This window comes from Cetorhinus maximus, chromosome 19 (genome assembly GCF_964194155.1).
Source record: "Cetorhinus maximus chromosome 19, sCetMax3.hap1.1, whole genome shotgun sequence".
NCBI lineage: Eukaryota > Metazoa > Chordata > Chondrichthyes > Lamniformes > Cetorhinidae > Cetorhinus > Cetorhinus maximus.
Genome location: NC_135897.1, coordinates 76,854,892 through 76,869,405, shown reverse-complemented (window position 1 = coordinate 76,869,405; position 14,514 = coordinate 76,854,892). Strand labels below are relative to the sequence as shown.

At 41.2% G+C, this 14,514-nt stretch overlaps 1 protein-coding gene across 5 annotated transcripts in view; it reads left to right on the top strand.

The window, feature by feature from the left end:
* LOC144693948 (transcription factor Dp-2-like) overlaps positions 1-14,514 on the top strand; it is a 217,571-nt gene that overhangs the window by 31,151 nt on the left and 171,906 nt on the right. For all 5 annotated transcript variants that reach the window (XM_078564212.1, XM_078564209.1, XM_078564214.1 and 2 more), the window contains exon 2: positions 8,252-8,371. In XM_078564212.1, coding sequence (XP_078420338.1) covers positions 8,360-8,371 — 12 coding nt within the window. In that variant the 5' untranslated portion in view covers positions 8,252-8,359. The remainder of the gene's footprint in view (positions 1-8,251; positions 8,372-14,514) is intronic.

Genomic DNA, 14,514 nt, shown 5'->3' with positions numbered 1-14,514 from the left:
TTTCAGGAATCACTGAAGTCAGGGAGGGTCCCAGAGGACTGGAAAATCACTAATGCAACCCCCCGTTTAAGAAGGGAGTGAGGCAAAAGACGGGAAATTACAGGCTGATTAGCCTGACGTCGGTCGTTGGTAAGATTTTAGAGTCCATTATTAAAGATGAGATTTCAGAATACTTGGAAGTGCATGGTAAAATCGGGCAAAGTCAGCATGGTTTCATCAAGGGGAGGTCATGCCTGACAAATCTGTTAGAATTCTTTGAGGAGGTAACGAGTAGGTTAGACAAAGGAGAGCCAATGGATGTTATCTACTTGGACTTCCAGAAGGCCTTTGACAAGGTGCTGCACAGGAGGCTGCTCAGTAAGATAAGAGCCCATGGCGTTAGAGGCAAGGAATTAGCATGGATATAAGATTGACTGTCTGGCAGGAGGCAGAGAGTGGGGATAAGGGCGTCCTTCTCAGGATGGCGGCCGGTGACTAGTGGAGTTCCGCAGGGGTCAGTGTTGGGACCACAACTTTTCACTTTATACATTAATGATCTAGATGAAGGAACTGAGGGCATCCTGGCTAAGTTTGCAGATGATACATAGATAGGTGGAGGGACAGGTAGAGTTGAGGAGGCGGGGAGGCTGCAGAAGGATTTGGACAGGGTAGGAGAATGGGCAAAGAAGTGGCAGATGGAATACAACGTGGGGAAGTGTGAGGTCATGCACTTTGGTAGGAAGAATAGAGGCATGGACTATTTTCTAAATGGGGAGAGAATTCAGAAATCTGGAGTGCAAAGGGACTTGGGAGTCCTAGTCCAGGATTCTCTTAAGGTTAACTTGCAGGTTGAGTCGGTAGTTAGGAAGGCAAATGCAATGTTGGCATTTATTTTGAGAGGACTAGAATATAAAAGCAGGGATGTGCTGCTGAGACTTTATAAGGCTCTGGTCAGACCACATTTAGAATATTGTGAGCAATTTTGGGCCCCGTATCTCAGGAAGGATGTTCTGGCCCTGGAGAGGTTCACGAGAATGATCCCAGGAATGAAAGGCTTAACATATGAGGAACGTTTGAGGACCCTGGGTCTATACTCGATGGAGTTTAGAAGGATGAGGGGGGATCTGATTGAAACTTACAGAATACTGAAAGGCCTAGATAGAGTGGACGTGGGGAAGATGCTTCCATTAGTAGGAGAGACTAGGACCTGAGGGAACAGCCTCAGAGTAAAGGGAAGACCCTTTCGAACAGAGATGAGGAGAAACTTCTTTAGCTAGAGAGTGGTGAATCTATGGAATTCGTTGCCACAGAAGGCTGTGGAGGCCAGGTCATTGAGTGTATTTAAGACCGAGATAGATAGGTTCTTGATTGGTAAGGGGATCAAAGGTTACGGGGAGAAGGCGGGAGAGTGGGGTTGAGAGACTTATCAGCCATGATTGAATGGCGGAGCAGACTCGATGGGCCGAATGGCCTAATTTCTGCTCCTATGTCTTATGGTCTATCCCCAAAGGGCTGGTAAAATCCAGCCCACTTTATCTTCGATTATCCTTATAGGTGAGTCTCAACTTACTGTTTGGTCAAGAAGCCCCTCAGTTAGTGTGGAGGTCAACATTTTGTATGATGCCCAGGAAAATGAACTGAATATCCTTTTACATAATTTTACTACTGAAGTTATCTTATGGCTCCATAGGTTAGCTCTCCTATCTTCAGTAAACAGCAAAGTATTATATTATATTTCTTTCCAGAAAGAAAGCAATAAAAGATACAGACCAAATGCCAGGCTTTACTTTTGTAAGTAACTTCTATATTCACTGTGTTTCTTTCCTCTTTGTAAGACCTAACCACTGCGTTGGAGCAGTTCAAAACTCCCTCTAACTCAAATAGCTACAGCTCCTTAAACATTTCTGAACACAGTTACCAGGACTTCCTGGATATGAATAACAGTAGATCAGATTTGAAAATAATTGGTGGTTGTACCTGAACACATCTGTGTTTGTTCAAAAGCAGCTTGACCCCTTCTTCAAGCTTCCAGTTGATGAAACCTGCAATATTAGTAATCGAGTTACACCTGGTATACGGTTTTTGACTGACTTGTTACTGAACTAATGGACAATGAGAAGAAAATTGAAGTAAATATTTTAAAATCGACTTGTGACTCAATTAAAGAAAATGATGTACATCAAATTTACAGTACAGAAATGAACCATTCAATCCAGTTGGTCCATGACAGTATTTGTGTTCCACAAGAGCCTTGTCCCACACTACTTCATCCAACCCTATCTGCATAGGTATGTAAGTGTATGTAAGCTTTGGTCTTCGTACCTAAGAAAGGATATACTTGCCTTAGAGTCTGTACAGCAGGGTTTCACTAGATTTGATTCCTGGGATGGGGGTTGTCCTAGGAGGGGAGATTAAGTAGACTAGGCTCAAACCTTCTGGCGTTTAGAAGAATGGAGATCATCTCATTGAAACAAATAAGCTTCTGAGAGGGCTTGACAGGGTAGACGTGGCAAGACTGTTCCCTGGCTGGAGAGTCTAGAACTAGCAGGAGCATAACCTCAAGAAAAGGGAGCAACCATTTAGGGCTGTGATGAGGAGAAATTTCTTCACTCAGAGAGTTGTGAAGCTTTGGAATTCTGTTTGCCAGAGGTTGTGGATGCTCAATTGTTGAGTGTATTTAAGGCTGTGATGAATGGATTTTTGGATACTAAGGGAATTAAAGTGTAAAGGGATTGGGTAGGAAAGTAGAGTTGAGGCAGTAGATCAGCCCTGATCGTATTGAATGGCGGAGTAGGCCTGAATGACCTCCTGCTCCTATTTCTTATGTTATATACTCCTATTCCCTTCTCCCTTCCATACTTAACTAACTTTCCCTTAAAGCCATTTATGCCGTTTGCCTCAGTTACACCCATGTGCCAATGTTTCGACGTTTCAACCACTCTCTGGGTAAATACGTTTCACCTAAATTCTTTACTGGGTTTATTCATGACCATCTTATATTTATGGACCCTAGCTTTAAACTCCTTCACAAGTGGAAACATCTTCTCCATAACTACCTTTTCAAAATTTAAAGACCTGAATTGTCACCCCTCAGTCTTCTCTTTGCTAGAGAAAAGAGCCCCAGTTTGTTCAGTTTTTCCTGATAGTTATAACCTCTCAATTCTGGTATCATCCTTTTATGAATCTTTTTTGCAGCTTTTCCATTGCCTCTATGCCTCACAATTCTGTCATAAACTCAGAAATTCCTTCCCGAAACCTCTTTGTCTCACTTTCCTCCTTTAACACATTGCTTAAAACCTACCTCTTTGACCAAGGTTTTGGCCATCTGACCTAACATCTGTCCTTAGGTGGCTCAAGATCAGATTTTGTTTGCTGATGCTCATATGAACCACCTTGGGATGTTTTACTATGTTAAAGACACTTTAGAAATGCAAGTTTTGATTTTGTTGTTGTTGAGATTGAAATTCAATACCTGTCTATTATACTTTGTCACCATTTTAAAAATATTTACGTCAATTTTCTTCTCGTTGTCCATTAGTTCAGTAACTGTAGCATGGGACCAATCTTCCTTTAGCTATGTCTCCCTAATACAAATGGATTAAGATTGTCCTGTGACTCATTGCCACACAGCAATTGTCCTGCATGTTGCTTTTATGGGTGTGAAACTTCCCTGCGGTGGCATTTAATATATAATAGCTGTTGTATTATACAACATATAACATCTACTTGATGAAACATCAAGAAACATCTACTTGGCTAAATATGCGTACCGATTTTATTTTATTGCTGTGATCTGTAAAGAATTTTCTGGACTTGATCCATTTAAATTTTCAGTAAGAAATATGGAGTTGATATTTGTTTTGACTTTTTGAACAGTGAGGACAGATATTAAAACTATTCTAAATTGGTTGTCTGTGCAGTTTAAAATTTGTATAGTGGTGTCCAGCTGCAAAACGCCAACTTTGAGTTCAAATTCCACTTCAGGTTAAAGGAAAAAAAAACTATGACCAGAATCCACAATGTGGTGTTATGTTGCCAACTGCTTACTGCTAATATTGGGGTGGTTATTTTGGCAGTGATCCTACCCTGTAGTCGTGCTTTTACTTTTGTTTGAATTGAACAGTAATGGACCAGTGCACTGAGATTAAAATGCAAATTATGGGATAAATTTGACTAATATAAAATAGCCTACTGGTTTTTTTTTCACATTTTTGTGAACTGCAGGAGACATTTGAAGAAGGAATTAATACCTTTCAAGTTGCTGGGTTAATGTATAGTCACAAATGCCTTGGGTATTATTCAATATAGGAAACTGGAGACGCATAGAGCTGTAATAATTTCATTTTTTGTCTCTTGGTAGTACAGAATTTGAGTATTGCTGAAAAAAGAGGAATGCTGTTGAAGCTTTTCATCTTGCACTGATCAGGACAGAATCGTAAGAATACCAAATTTCAAAGGCAATAACAATTTGTACAGCATGAGAAAAGGGTGCCGATTGGTTGGCAAGTGGACTGTGATTGATAGAGGCGATGCCATGGAGAATACACCAGGGAGCAGTTATCCCCCAAGCTTTTGTTTAAATCCAAACCAGGCAAGTTGATTCTGGTCAAGGCGTTGCTGTGGGGAATGCACCAGGGAACAGTTGTGCGCCAAGCCTTTGTGCCTTTTTCAACTAAACAATGTCTGGACATATTTTTTCTGTTTGCAAAGTGCAGGGCCCTGCATAGAAATATATGCAGCTTTTATCAAGTGTAAATGAACCACATTGTGAGCCCGACTGATAATCTTAAATTGGTTGTTAATGTAATTCTTAGCACGATCAGGATTGTTTAGTAAGCGTTGTACAATCATGGAATAACATCTAATGTTGAATACAATGTTCTGAGTTTGCAAGCATGGACTGGTTGAGTATGGTCAATACTCTGCCTGTTGCGAATAGCTGCAGAGACATGCTGTTTGATATGATCCACCAGGCGTTGGCACATACGATCTACATACCTGACATCACGCTGGCACTGAAATTCATGTGCCACATTACTCATTTGTGTAGGCAGAATGTCTTTTTGGCTTGATGGCAGCATCCTGTTAGTGGAGAATACCACTCGTGTTGCAACTGCACAGTAACAGCGTGAAACAGCTAGCTTCATCTATTACTCAAATTTTTGAGACACCATCCCACTCCAGGGTAATCTGAGATGGGCTGGGCACTTTTCAGGACAGAAAGTGGAAGCCTTAGGTTTATTGGTATTCCTTCATGGGTTTATGCGATATACAGCGAAAAATAATCTGAACATTGCCATTATCCCAATTTAAGATTATCAGTTGGGCTTGCAATGTAGCTCACTTATGCTTGCTAGAAGCTATGTATACAGTATTCATGTGCAGGACCTTGTCCTTTGCAAAAAGAAAGAACATGTCCAAACATTGTGCCTTTTTCAATTAAACAGAAGCTTGAGGGACAACTGTTGCCTGGTGTATTCCCCGTGGCAAAGCCTTGACCATTCAGATTCGGCTTACCTGGTTTGAAATTAAACAAGAGTTTGAGAGAGAACTGCTCCCTGGTGCAATCTCCATGGCAATGCCTCTACCAATCAGACTCAATTCCATTGAATATCATCTTAAATGTTTCCCATTTCTGTTCTACATTGTTGTCCATTTTATATTCCCAAGTTCTATTCTCAGCCGATCAAAATCAGCTCTCTCCAAGCTACACCCATGGTCTTTATCGTGCTCTTGTCCTTCTCAATTATTATCCTAAACCATTTATATTATGGTCACTATTGCCCAGATGTTCCCCTACTTTTACTTTGTTTATCTGCTCTGGTTAATTCCCTATCACTACATCCAGGTATCTGGTGGATGAACCATTCTGATGTGCCTTCCTTTCTCTTTCAGCTTTTCCATGTTACATGGGGTCACCACAATGCTGTCTGATTACCCTTCATATCAAACATTCTTTTTTGGGTTTCGATGTGGTTTTACAGCCGAATGCCCTTCCTGTCATAAACCCTCCCCATTTATTTGGACTGGAGATCAGTACCAATACATGCTGGTTTACCTACACCAGTGGCTGGATTCTCCATGACGAAGAACTTTCAAGTGGGACTTAAACTCTGGCTCTGAAACAGGAGAACTACTTGCTGAGCCACTCCAATGGCCAGTTCACTGGATTTCTTTGGGTGTATGGCCTTCATTCATCCGATAAACGTGGCTGAACCAGCACAGACATTATTGGCTTAGCAATGAGTAGATGCTGATAAAATTAGCACATTCCAGGGTCTCTGAGTTGGTGACCTTGTCCTGCCATGGGATGCCGAGGATATGTCTGAGACAGTGAAGGTGGAAACTGTGCAGTTGTTTCTCCTGCCTTGCATATATTTCCCAGGTCTCACCACAGTAGAGAAGTACACTGAGGGTGCAGGCTTGGTAGACTCGCAGTTTGGTGTTCTCAGTCAGGTTGCAGTTGTTCCACCCTCTCTTACTCAGCTTGGACATAACAGCTTCGGCTTTTGCGATGTGTGTTGATTTCGGCATCAAGTAACAGATTACTGGTGATTGTGGAGCCTAGGTATGCAAAACTATCAAAACCTCCGGCATCACATTGCCAATGCTGATAGATGGTGGTATGGCAACATCCTGGACCATCACATTTGTCTTCCTGTTGCTGATGGTCAAAACAAACTCTTTACAGGTGTGAGAGAGCCTGTTCATTTGCTGCTGAAGGTGCTCTTTGGTATGGAATATTATTGTGGCATCATCGGCGTAGAGCAACTCTCTGATGAGAACTTGGTGCACCTTTACCTTTGATCTCAGGTGAGCAGGGTTGAACAAACAAGAATATCACTTCTGTTTTAAGAGGTGAATGGTGCACTGGTTCAGAAGGAATACAGAGTTAGTTGTTTGCACAGAAATAGGGATATAAAGTTAGAGATACAGCAACAGATGTATGTCATTGCCATCTTTCAAGTTGACTTTCATCAGTTCTGTTTGTGAAGTTTATACTTTTAATAAAAAGTTCCTGGAAAGATCTGTCACTCCATGGTCAACCCGTTGGTGTATATCAATTGCAAAGGCATTCCTTCAACCAGTATACATAACTAAAGATTTTGTATTTGAATATTAAATGTCTATGATCGATACACAGCCCTATTGTTCTTGACCGTCATTTAAGGCTACAACATTTGATAGCAATAACTGGCTGCTTGACTGGATGGGAAAATTTGGATAATGGCATGAAAGTGTGGTTGTGATTCCAATGCATAATCTGCAGAGTGCAGTAAAACACTGCAACAGCCAAAGATACAAGACACCCTGCATTATCATTGAGCTAATACTCTAATGGATGTTTGGGCTCCCAGCCAAAAATACATAATGAGGCTTTGCTGAGAGCCTAGAAATCCATTAGCCTGTTGAAACACCTGAGCCCCAGGGAAAACATTGCCTGGTTGACAGCACTGGCTCTCTGATCTATGCTGTCAATTGCACAATGTTTATTTACACAAGATAGAGGTTTCAAGTGCTTGCAGTTTCTGCTATTGATATTTTAAAGGGCCTGGATAATTGATACTTATATTGGCCTGTATTAAAAAGGAGTTTCTTTTTTAAGGAAGTGGGAGGTTAGAGGTTATCAATGAATTACTTTTTAATGGCTTTCTTTTTTACTCATCCTACTGTCATTATAGGGTCCATTGGTTCTATACACTGTATAATGGGTGAATGGGCATGGAAGTGCCATAGCTTCGCATGAAGGGCCTGAGGGGTCATGGGATGTGTGGGGAGCATCCTTTGGCATGGGGGACATGGGGTGGGTGGGGGGCATCTCTTGGCATGGGAGACATGAGGGGCCATGGGGTATGGGTGGGTAGACATTCCTTGACATGAGGAGGACCTTTTGAACTTATCTTTCAAAAGGTTCCTTCATTCAGACCATGGCTTACTACACCTCTGAGGCGCCATGAACCATGACTCTTTGTAAATCGCCCAACTCCATGAGATTTGCAGAGGACTAGGATATGCCTATACTCGCAATGGAGCCGGCCAGGCTGGGAATGCAGTGTGCAGGTTCACGATTCAAACCGACCCATACCCTTAAAAGGCCCTGGCAAAAATGAGAAATCCCAGGAATGGGGTCAGGAATCCTGTAATCAGGTTCCAGCCACCATTTTAAAGTCAGGGAGACACTGCAAAAATCCAGCCCTATATTCCTATTTTAACTGCTGTGTTTGTAAGCACTGTTAGATTGGTTATTAAATCAAAATCTTATTTCCAACAGGATATCCTGGTGCTTTAGAAGAAGCTGCATGCTGAAAGTATCACTTTGTTTACGTCTGAGGGCCTTGGAAAACTTTGGACCTAGAGGACTTGATTTGGTGCAGGTACAATGGCAAAACATGTAAGTGACAGTGTATCTGTAAAACAATAGGCTCTTGTTAGTTATAGATATGAGGATAGCTGAAGAACTAATGGTTTGAATCATCTCCTTGGACCTTTTGTTTTACGTGACAGAAAACATGCACCAACAGGACTTTAAGATCAGTTTTTATCAGGAGTTAGGATGATATGTATTATATGAGCTCCTTATGCCATAAAAAATTTACACAACAGTTACTTGTTAAAATGTAACACCCTGAATTAAGTTTTCACCTTTTAAGTTTAGCTCAGGCTACAGTTCAACCTCATTATTAACGTATGTTGTACAACACCCTTTAAAACCAAACTTCTCTTGGTCATGGCAGAAACTCTATTATGATGGCTTGTCTAGTTTTTAATGTTTTATCAGAGGGGAACAAAAATCTTGTCTAAACGAGATTGCTTTATTGCTTTACCCAAGACTGCAAATTGATTGTGTGAATTGACTTGACTTTGCTCCACAACAGATATGTTTTTTTTTTCTTTCTTGTTTCACACTGCAGGCAATTCTTTGTCTAGCCCTTTTTATTTTAATTTATCCCCCTCTTTCTTCACTTCACACCCATTGGGGGAAAATGAGGCTCACAAGCTTTTGCTTATGGCAACCATTTGACTGGAAATTGTGCCAGAATTCGTGGGTTGACTTGGCCTCTGGTTTTGATTCCCTGTGTTAAAGGGAAGCATCTCATCTGAATTGAATTATTCCCTTCATACTTCACTCCATTGGGAACCATGATGACAAAATCACATTCTATCATTGTATGCAGTCCTTTGATGGAGCAAAATGTTGCACCATAAACCATTCAATCACATTTTTACCACATTATTCTATAATTGCACACGCCTGAGAAAAGCATAGTTTCTTTGGCAACACTTCCCAAACGTACAATCCACAAAGAAGTGACAAGAGCAGGTGCATGAGGACAACATGAACTCCCAAGTTCCCCTCCAAATTGCACAACATCCTAAGTTGGGCCAATGTCACCATTTCTTCAACGTCAGCAGGGCAAAATCCTGAAACTCCCTTCCTAACAGCATTGTAGGAGTACCACCAAATGGACCTTAGTGGTTCAAGAAGAATGACCACCACCTTCTCAAGAGTAAATAGGAATAGGTAATAAATGACTACCAATGTCCACATCCCAAAGAATTATTATTTTTTAAATAACTTGCTTTCATTTAAGGAAGTTCAAAACCTGCATCTCTCCAACAAAGTTATGCCTGGCTGCATAACTCTAGGTACAAATGTTCCCTATTTCTTCTCCAGATGTTGTTTCCATACAATATTGATAAAGTAAAAGTTTATGATCTTAAAAACCAGTAAGAGATGGCAACATGTCAATTCTAATATCTTCATTCCTGTTTTCATCCATGGCATTGCCTCTCCCTGTCTCTGTAATCTCCTTCCACTTGGTACAAAAGGGAATTGGATAAGGACCGGAAGAAAATAAAACTGTCGGACTATGAGGAAAGGATGGGGAAGTGGTATTTGCTAAATTGCTCTTGCAGAGAGCTGGCACAGGCTTGACAGATCGATTTGGCCGTCTTCTGGGCCATAACTATTCTGTGATTCTAACTTTCTGAGATCTCTGTGTTCCTCTAATTCTGCTCCATGTACATCCCCAATTTTAATGGTTTAACCTTTGGTGGCTGTGCCTTCAGCTGCCTGGGCCCTAATTTCTGGAATTCTCTCCCTAAATCTCACTCTACCTCTCACCCTCCTCCTTTAAGCCCTACCTCTTTAACCAAGCTATTGGTCACCTATCCCAATATTTCATTATGCTTCTTGGCGTCATTCTGTTTTATAATATTCCTGTGAAGTGCCTTGGGAAGTTTTTGTACATTAACACCACTATTTAAATACAAGTTATTGTACCTTCCTTTGATAGAATAGTTTGCTCTCATTTGCCAATGTCTTATTAATTGCATTGTTAAGGTTTAATGGCAATTACATTGTTAAGGTCTATGGGCAATTACATTGTTAAAAATGTTATGGGCGCTTGTACACCTATAAATGAGGATAGTCACGTGATAGCGTGGCTGAGTGGTCTGAGGTGCTGGATTAAGGCTCCAGTTTCTACAGAAACGTAGGTTCGAATCCCACCGTCGCCAAACGTTGAAGTTATAAATGAGGATATCTGGGACACTGGGTAGTTGGAGTGTTGACTGTGAACTAAGTCAATAAACTCTCTCCATCAGAAAGAGCAGCTGTGCCTTAGTTTTAACTTCACCTACTGCTTTGGATCCAGTTAACATTGGTAGCAGAGGATGGTTAGCCTAAAGATGAAGATTGGAAACTGAGATACCTTTTCAGACAGAAGATTGTTATTGGAGTTACTTTTGAGAAGAAAGGCTGAAACCAAGTGTATAGTATCAGGGTATTATTTTCCACCATTGTTCTGTGAAGCTGAACCTTATGACCAATGGAACAATGTGGACACGGGTTATGTCCATACCAAAGGAAAAGCAAGGTATGGCCTTGGCACCACCAGAAGCAGTACCAGGTGCAAAGTATTTTTGGAGCTAGAGGCTCATCATTTGGACGCTGAGGAAGGTTTGGATAAACTATTAACATTTATGGACAAAATGTATAAGAAAAATGATCTGTTAAATGCATATGGGGCATGGTCAGATTTTGATTACTTTAGAACGATGGATGGCTATTCCATAGAAGAATATATCATGGAAATTAACAGGTTATATAGCAGATTGCAGAAATTCTGTTTAGAGATCCCAAAGTCACTGTGTGCCTTTAAATTGTTGGATTGTGCTAAAATATCGAACATGGATAGGCTCCTGGTCTTGACTGGAGTTAGATTCGATGAAAGAGATATGCTTTTGGAACAGATGCCTGAAGCTTTAAAAAGAAAAGCTTTGGGAAAACATTAATTTCTAACTACTTTCCTGGAACCAATGGAACATTCAGTCACGGCACAAAAGACAGAGGACTCAATGTTGGCAGCATTTCGAGAATGTTTAGATATGGGGTGCAAGCACCAATTCGAAAGAAGAAGTACCAATGAAGATAGAGATCCTTTTAGTAGTTCTAACAGATGACAGGAATTGGGTAACTATGGCAGGAGAACAAACCCCAAGAATAACCGAAGAATGGTAAACAGGTGTTTCAGACGTGACTCGAAATATCATTATGCAATGAATTGTCCAAAATGGAATAACAGGGTTTTTGAAATGACATATGACAAGGATGGATTGGAAGGGGAAGATGATGATACTGATCAGTTACAAGGAATTGTACTGGTCACCAGAAGCTTCAGTCCAGTGATCGATTTTCTGGTGGCGGACTCCTTCAGTTGTGCTGTATTAGACAGTGGGCGTATGTCCACAATATGTGGAATGAATTGATTAATGTGCTACCTGGATTCTCTAGATAGCAAAGACCGAAGTAAGGTTAAGGAATATGAAAGTTCTACTTACTTCAGGTTCGGGGATGATAACACATTAAAATCACTAAAGAGAGTGGTGATTCCATGTAACATAGCTCAAGTAAACCATTTTATCAGCGCATACATAGTATCCAGTGAAATACCCTTACTACTGAGTAAGCCGCCTATGAGAAAGGCTCAAATGAAATTGGATATGGAACACAATGGCTGGGATTTTCCAGCCCCGCCCACCGCTGGGATCTTCCAGCCTCGCCGAAAGTCAATGGACTTTTGGCTGGCCCGCCTAATCTCCTGCGGCAGGTCCCGCCATGACGGGGCTGGTAAATCCCGGCCAGTAAGTAGATTTGTTTTTGAAAATCTGTTGATTTAGAGTTTATGCAATTGGGACATTATTGTATCCCTTTAACAAAAAACCTAACATTTCAAATCACCATGTTAAAGAAGTGTTGCTGACATCAGGGGGTAGGAGTTTAAAGGAAAAACGGCAAATTGTTTTAAAACTACATCAGCAGTTTGCCCATCCATCTGGTCATAGGTTAAAAATTCTACTAAAGGATGCAGGGGTAATGGATCATGAATATACTAAACTTGTAGAACAGATCAGTGAGAAATGCGACATATGTAGGACCATCACGGTCCATAGTGAGTCTCCCATTAGCAAGAGACTTTAATGAAGTTGTAGCAATGGACTTGAAGGCATGGGATAAGGAGAAAAACATTTTTCTGTTGCACTTCATAGACATGGCAACTATATTCAGTCTCTCAACAGTAATATAGTAAAGACAAAAGATAATTGTAGACAGAAAAATGGACCGGAATTGGACTGGGAGCAGTGGCTTCCTAACTGACGACGGGGGTAATTTTCCAACGGCGAACTTAAAAGTATGTGTGAAAATGTGAATATCGTAGTGATGAACACAACAGCAGGAAGTCCCTTTAGTAATGGGATTTGTGAAAGAAATCATGCAGTAGTTGATGAGATGTTTCACAAAATCTTAGCTGACCAACTGAGCTATAAGTTGACATCTGCCCTGGCAAAGGCAGCCCATTCAAAGAATTCGCTCCAAATGGTTGGGAGCTACAATCCCTGTCGATTAGTTTATAGGAGAAACCCAAAAATACCTTCGGTGATGTGGGATCATCTCCCCGGCCATGGAAGGGGACTAAAATTAGTTCAACTTTTTCTGAGTATTTAAAAGCCCTGCACACAGGGAGAAAGGCACTTATCAAGACTCAGGTTTCGGAGAAAATTCGGTGAGCCTTGTGGCACCGCATAAGGGCCATCAGAAATATAGTGTAATCCAGGGGACGTGATATATTACAAAAGAGAAGGGCAGAAGGAATGGAAAGGATCAGGTGAAGTTACAAGCAGTGATGGAAAAACAGTAAATTTACAACATGGGAATCAAACTGTTAGGGTACATTCCTCGAGGCTAATTGGCACTGATTATACATTTACAGAATCTGAAAGGGCATAGAAAGTGAAAAGGCACCATGCACTTCACGTAAGTGTATATTGGGCGATTATGGGGAGCAGCTTACAGCCGATAAAGGGATGACTGAATATGAACAAAGTGACACTGAAGCACAGGACAACGACCCAAAGTCGGCACTGGAGTAACATATATGCCTGTAGGGGCCAGTGTGTAGCTGAATGTGTAAGATGAGGGCGACGGGAGGTAAGATCCACGGATTGGCAAAAAGAGGTAAAGGTGCGGAAGGCCAGAAAATGCGAAAATGTGAGTTCTGAAAGTGGACTGGAAAGTGGTCACAGCCCTAGGAAAAGATCACGAGCTTGCGAAAGGAACTTTGATTGTAGGAGGGAGAGATCGTGTAGCAGTAGCCCAGAAAGAGAGAGGAGGGCAAGTAGAGGTCGTATTTGACAAGAACAAGGACCATAGAAACAGGCTAGGAATGCCATTAAAAGTAGAAGCTCTTATGATCGAGAGGTTTTAGTGGCTATTAACAAACTAGGAGAGAAGTTATAAAGGATGCCAAACAAAAGGAGTTGGAAAGAATTTGGTGAACACACTGAAATACCAGACAGGGGACAGCCAGCCCTATCACACAGGAGGATGTGCGTAGAAAAAGTACTTCCCGATGGCATGTTTAAGGCTAAAGCTAGCTCGGTCTTCTGAAGGAAAACTTGGTGATCAAGATGTCAGAGTAGATTCCCCCATTGCAGGAAAAGTGAGCTTGAAGATTTTCTTAGCTCTTTTAGCAACATATTCCTGGCAACATAAATCGATTGATATAAAAGCTGCATTTTTTGCACAGTCAGAAATTTCAAATGGAAGTGTTTTTGAAGCCATCTAAAGAAGCTGGCTATATAGGAGGGAAACTGTGACAATCGTGCAAGTGTGTTTATGGGTTGAATGATGCGTCAAGGGTATGGTATTTCTCAGTTAGATCCGTCCTGTTGAAAACGGGCTATATTTAGCTAAAGGCAGACCCAACAATGTTCTGTTTGTATCCCGAGGAGAAACTGGCAGGCACCTTTATGATGCACGTTGATTACTTTCTGTGGGGAGTTTCTGCAGAATTTGAGCAATGGGTGATGGATAAAATAAAAATGGAATTTAAGGTTAGAAGTCAGGTTTCGGGAGCCTTTAAATATATAGGGTTAGACATTAAGCAGAATAACCCGGTCTTATTTAGAAAACGTCAATTGCATTCCAACATTTCGGTCCCTGCAAAAAGGGGATCCCGTGCCCAAGGAAGA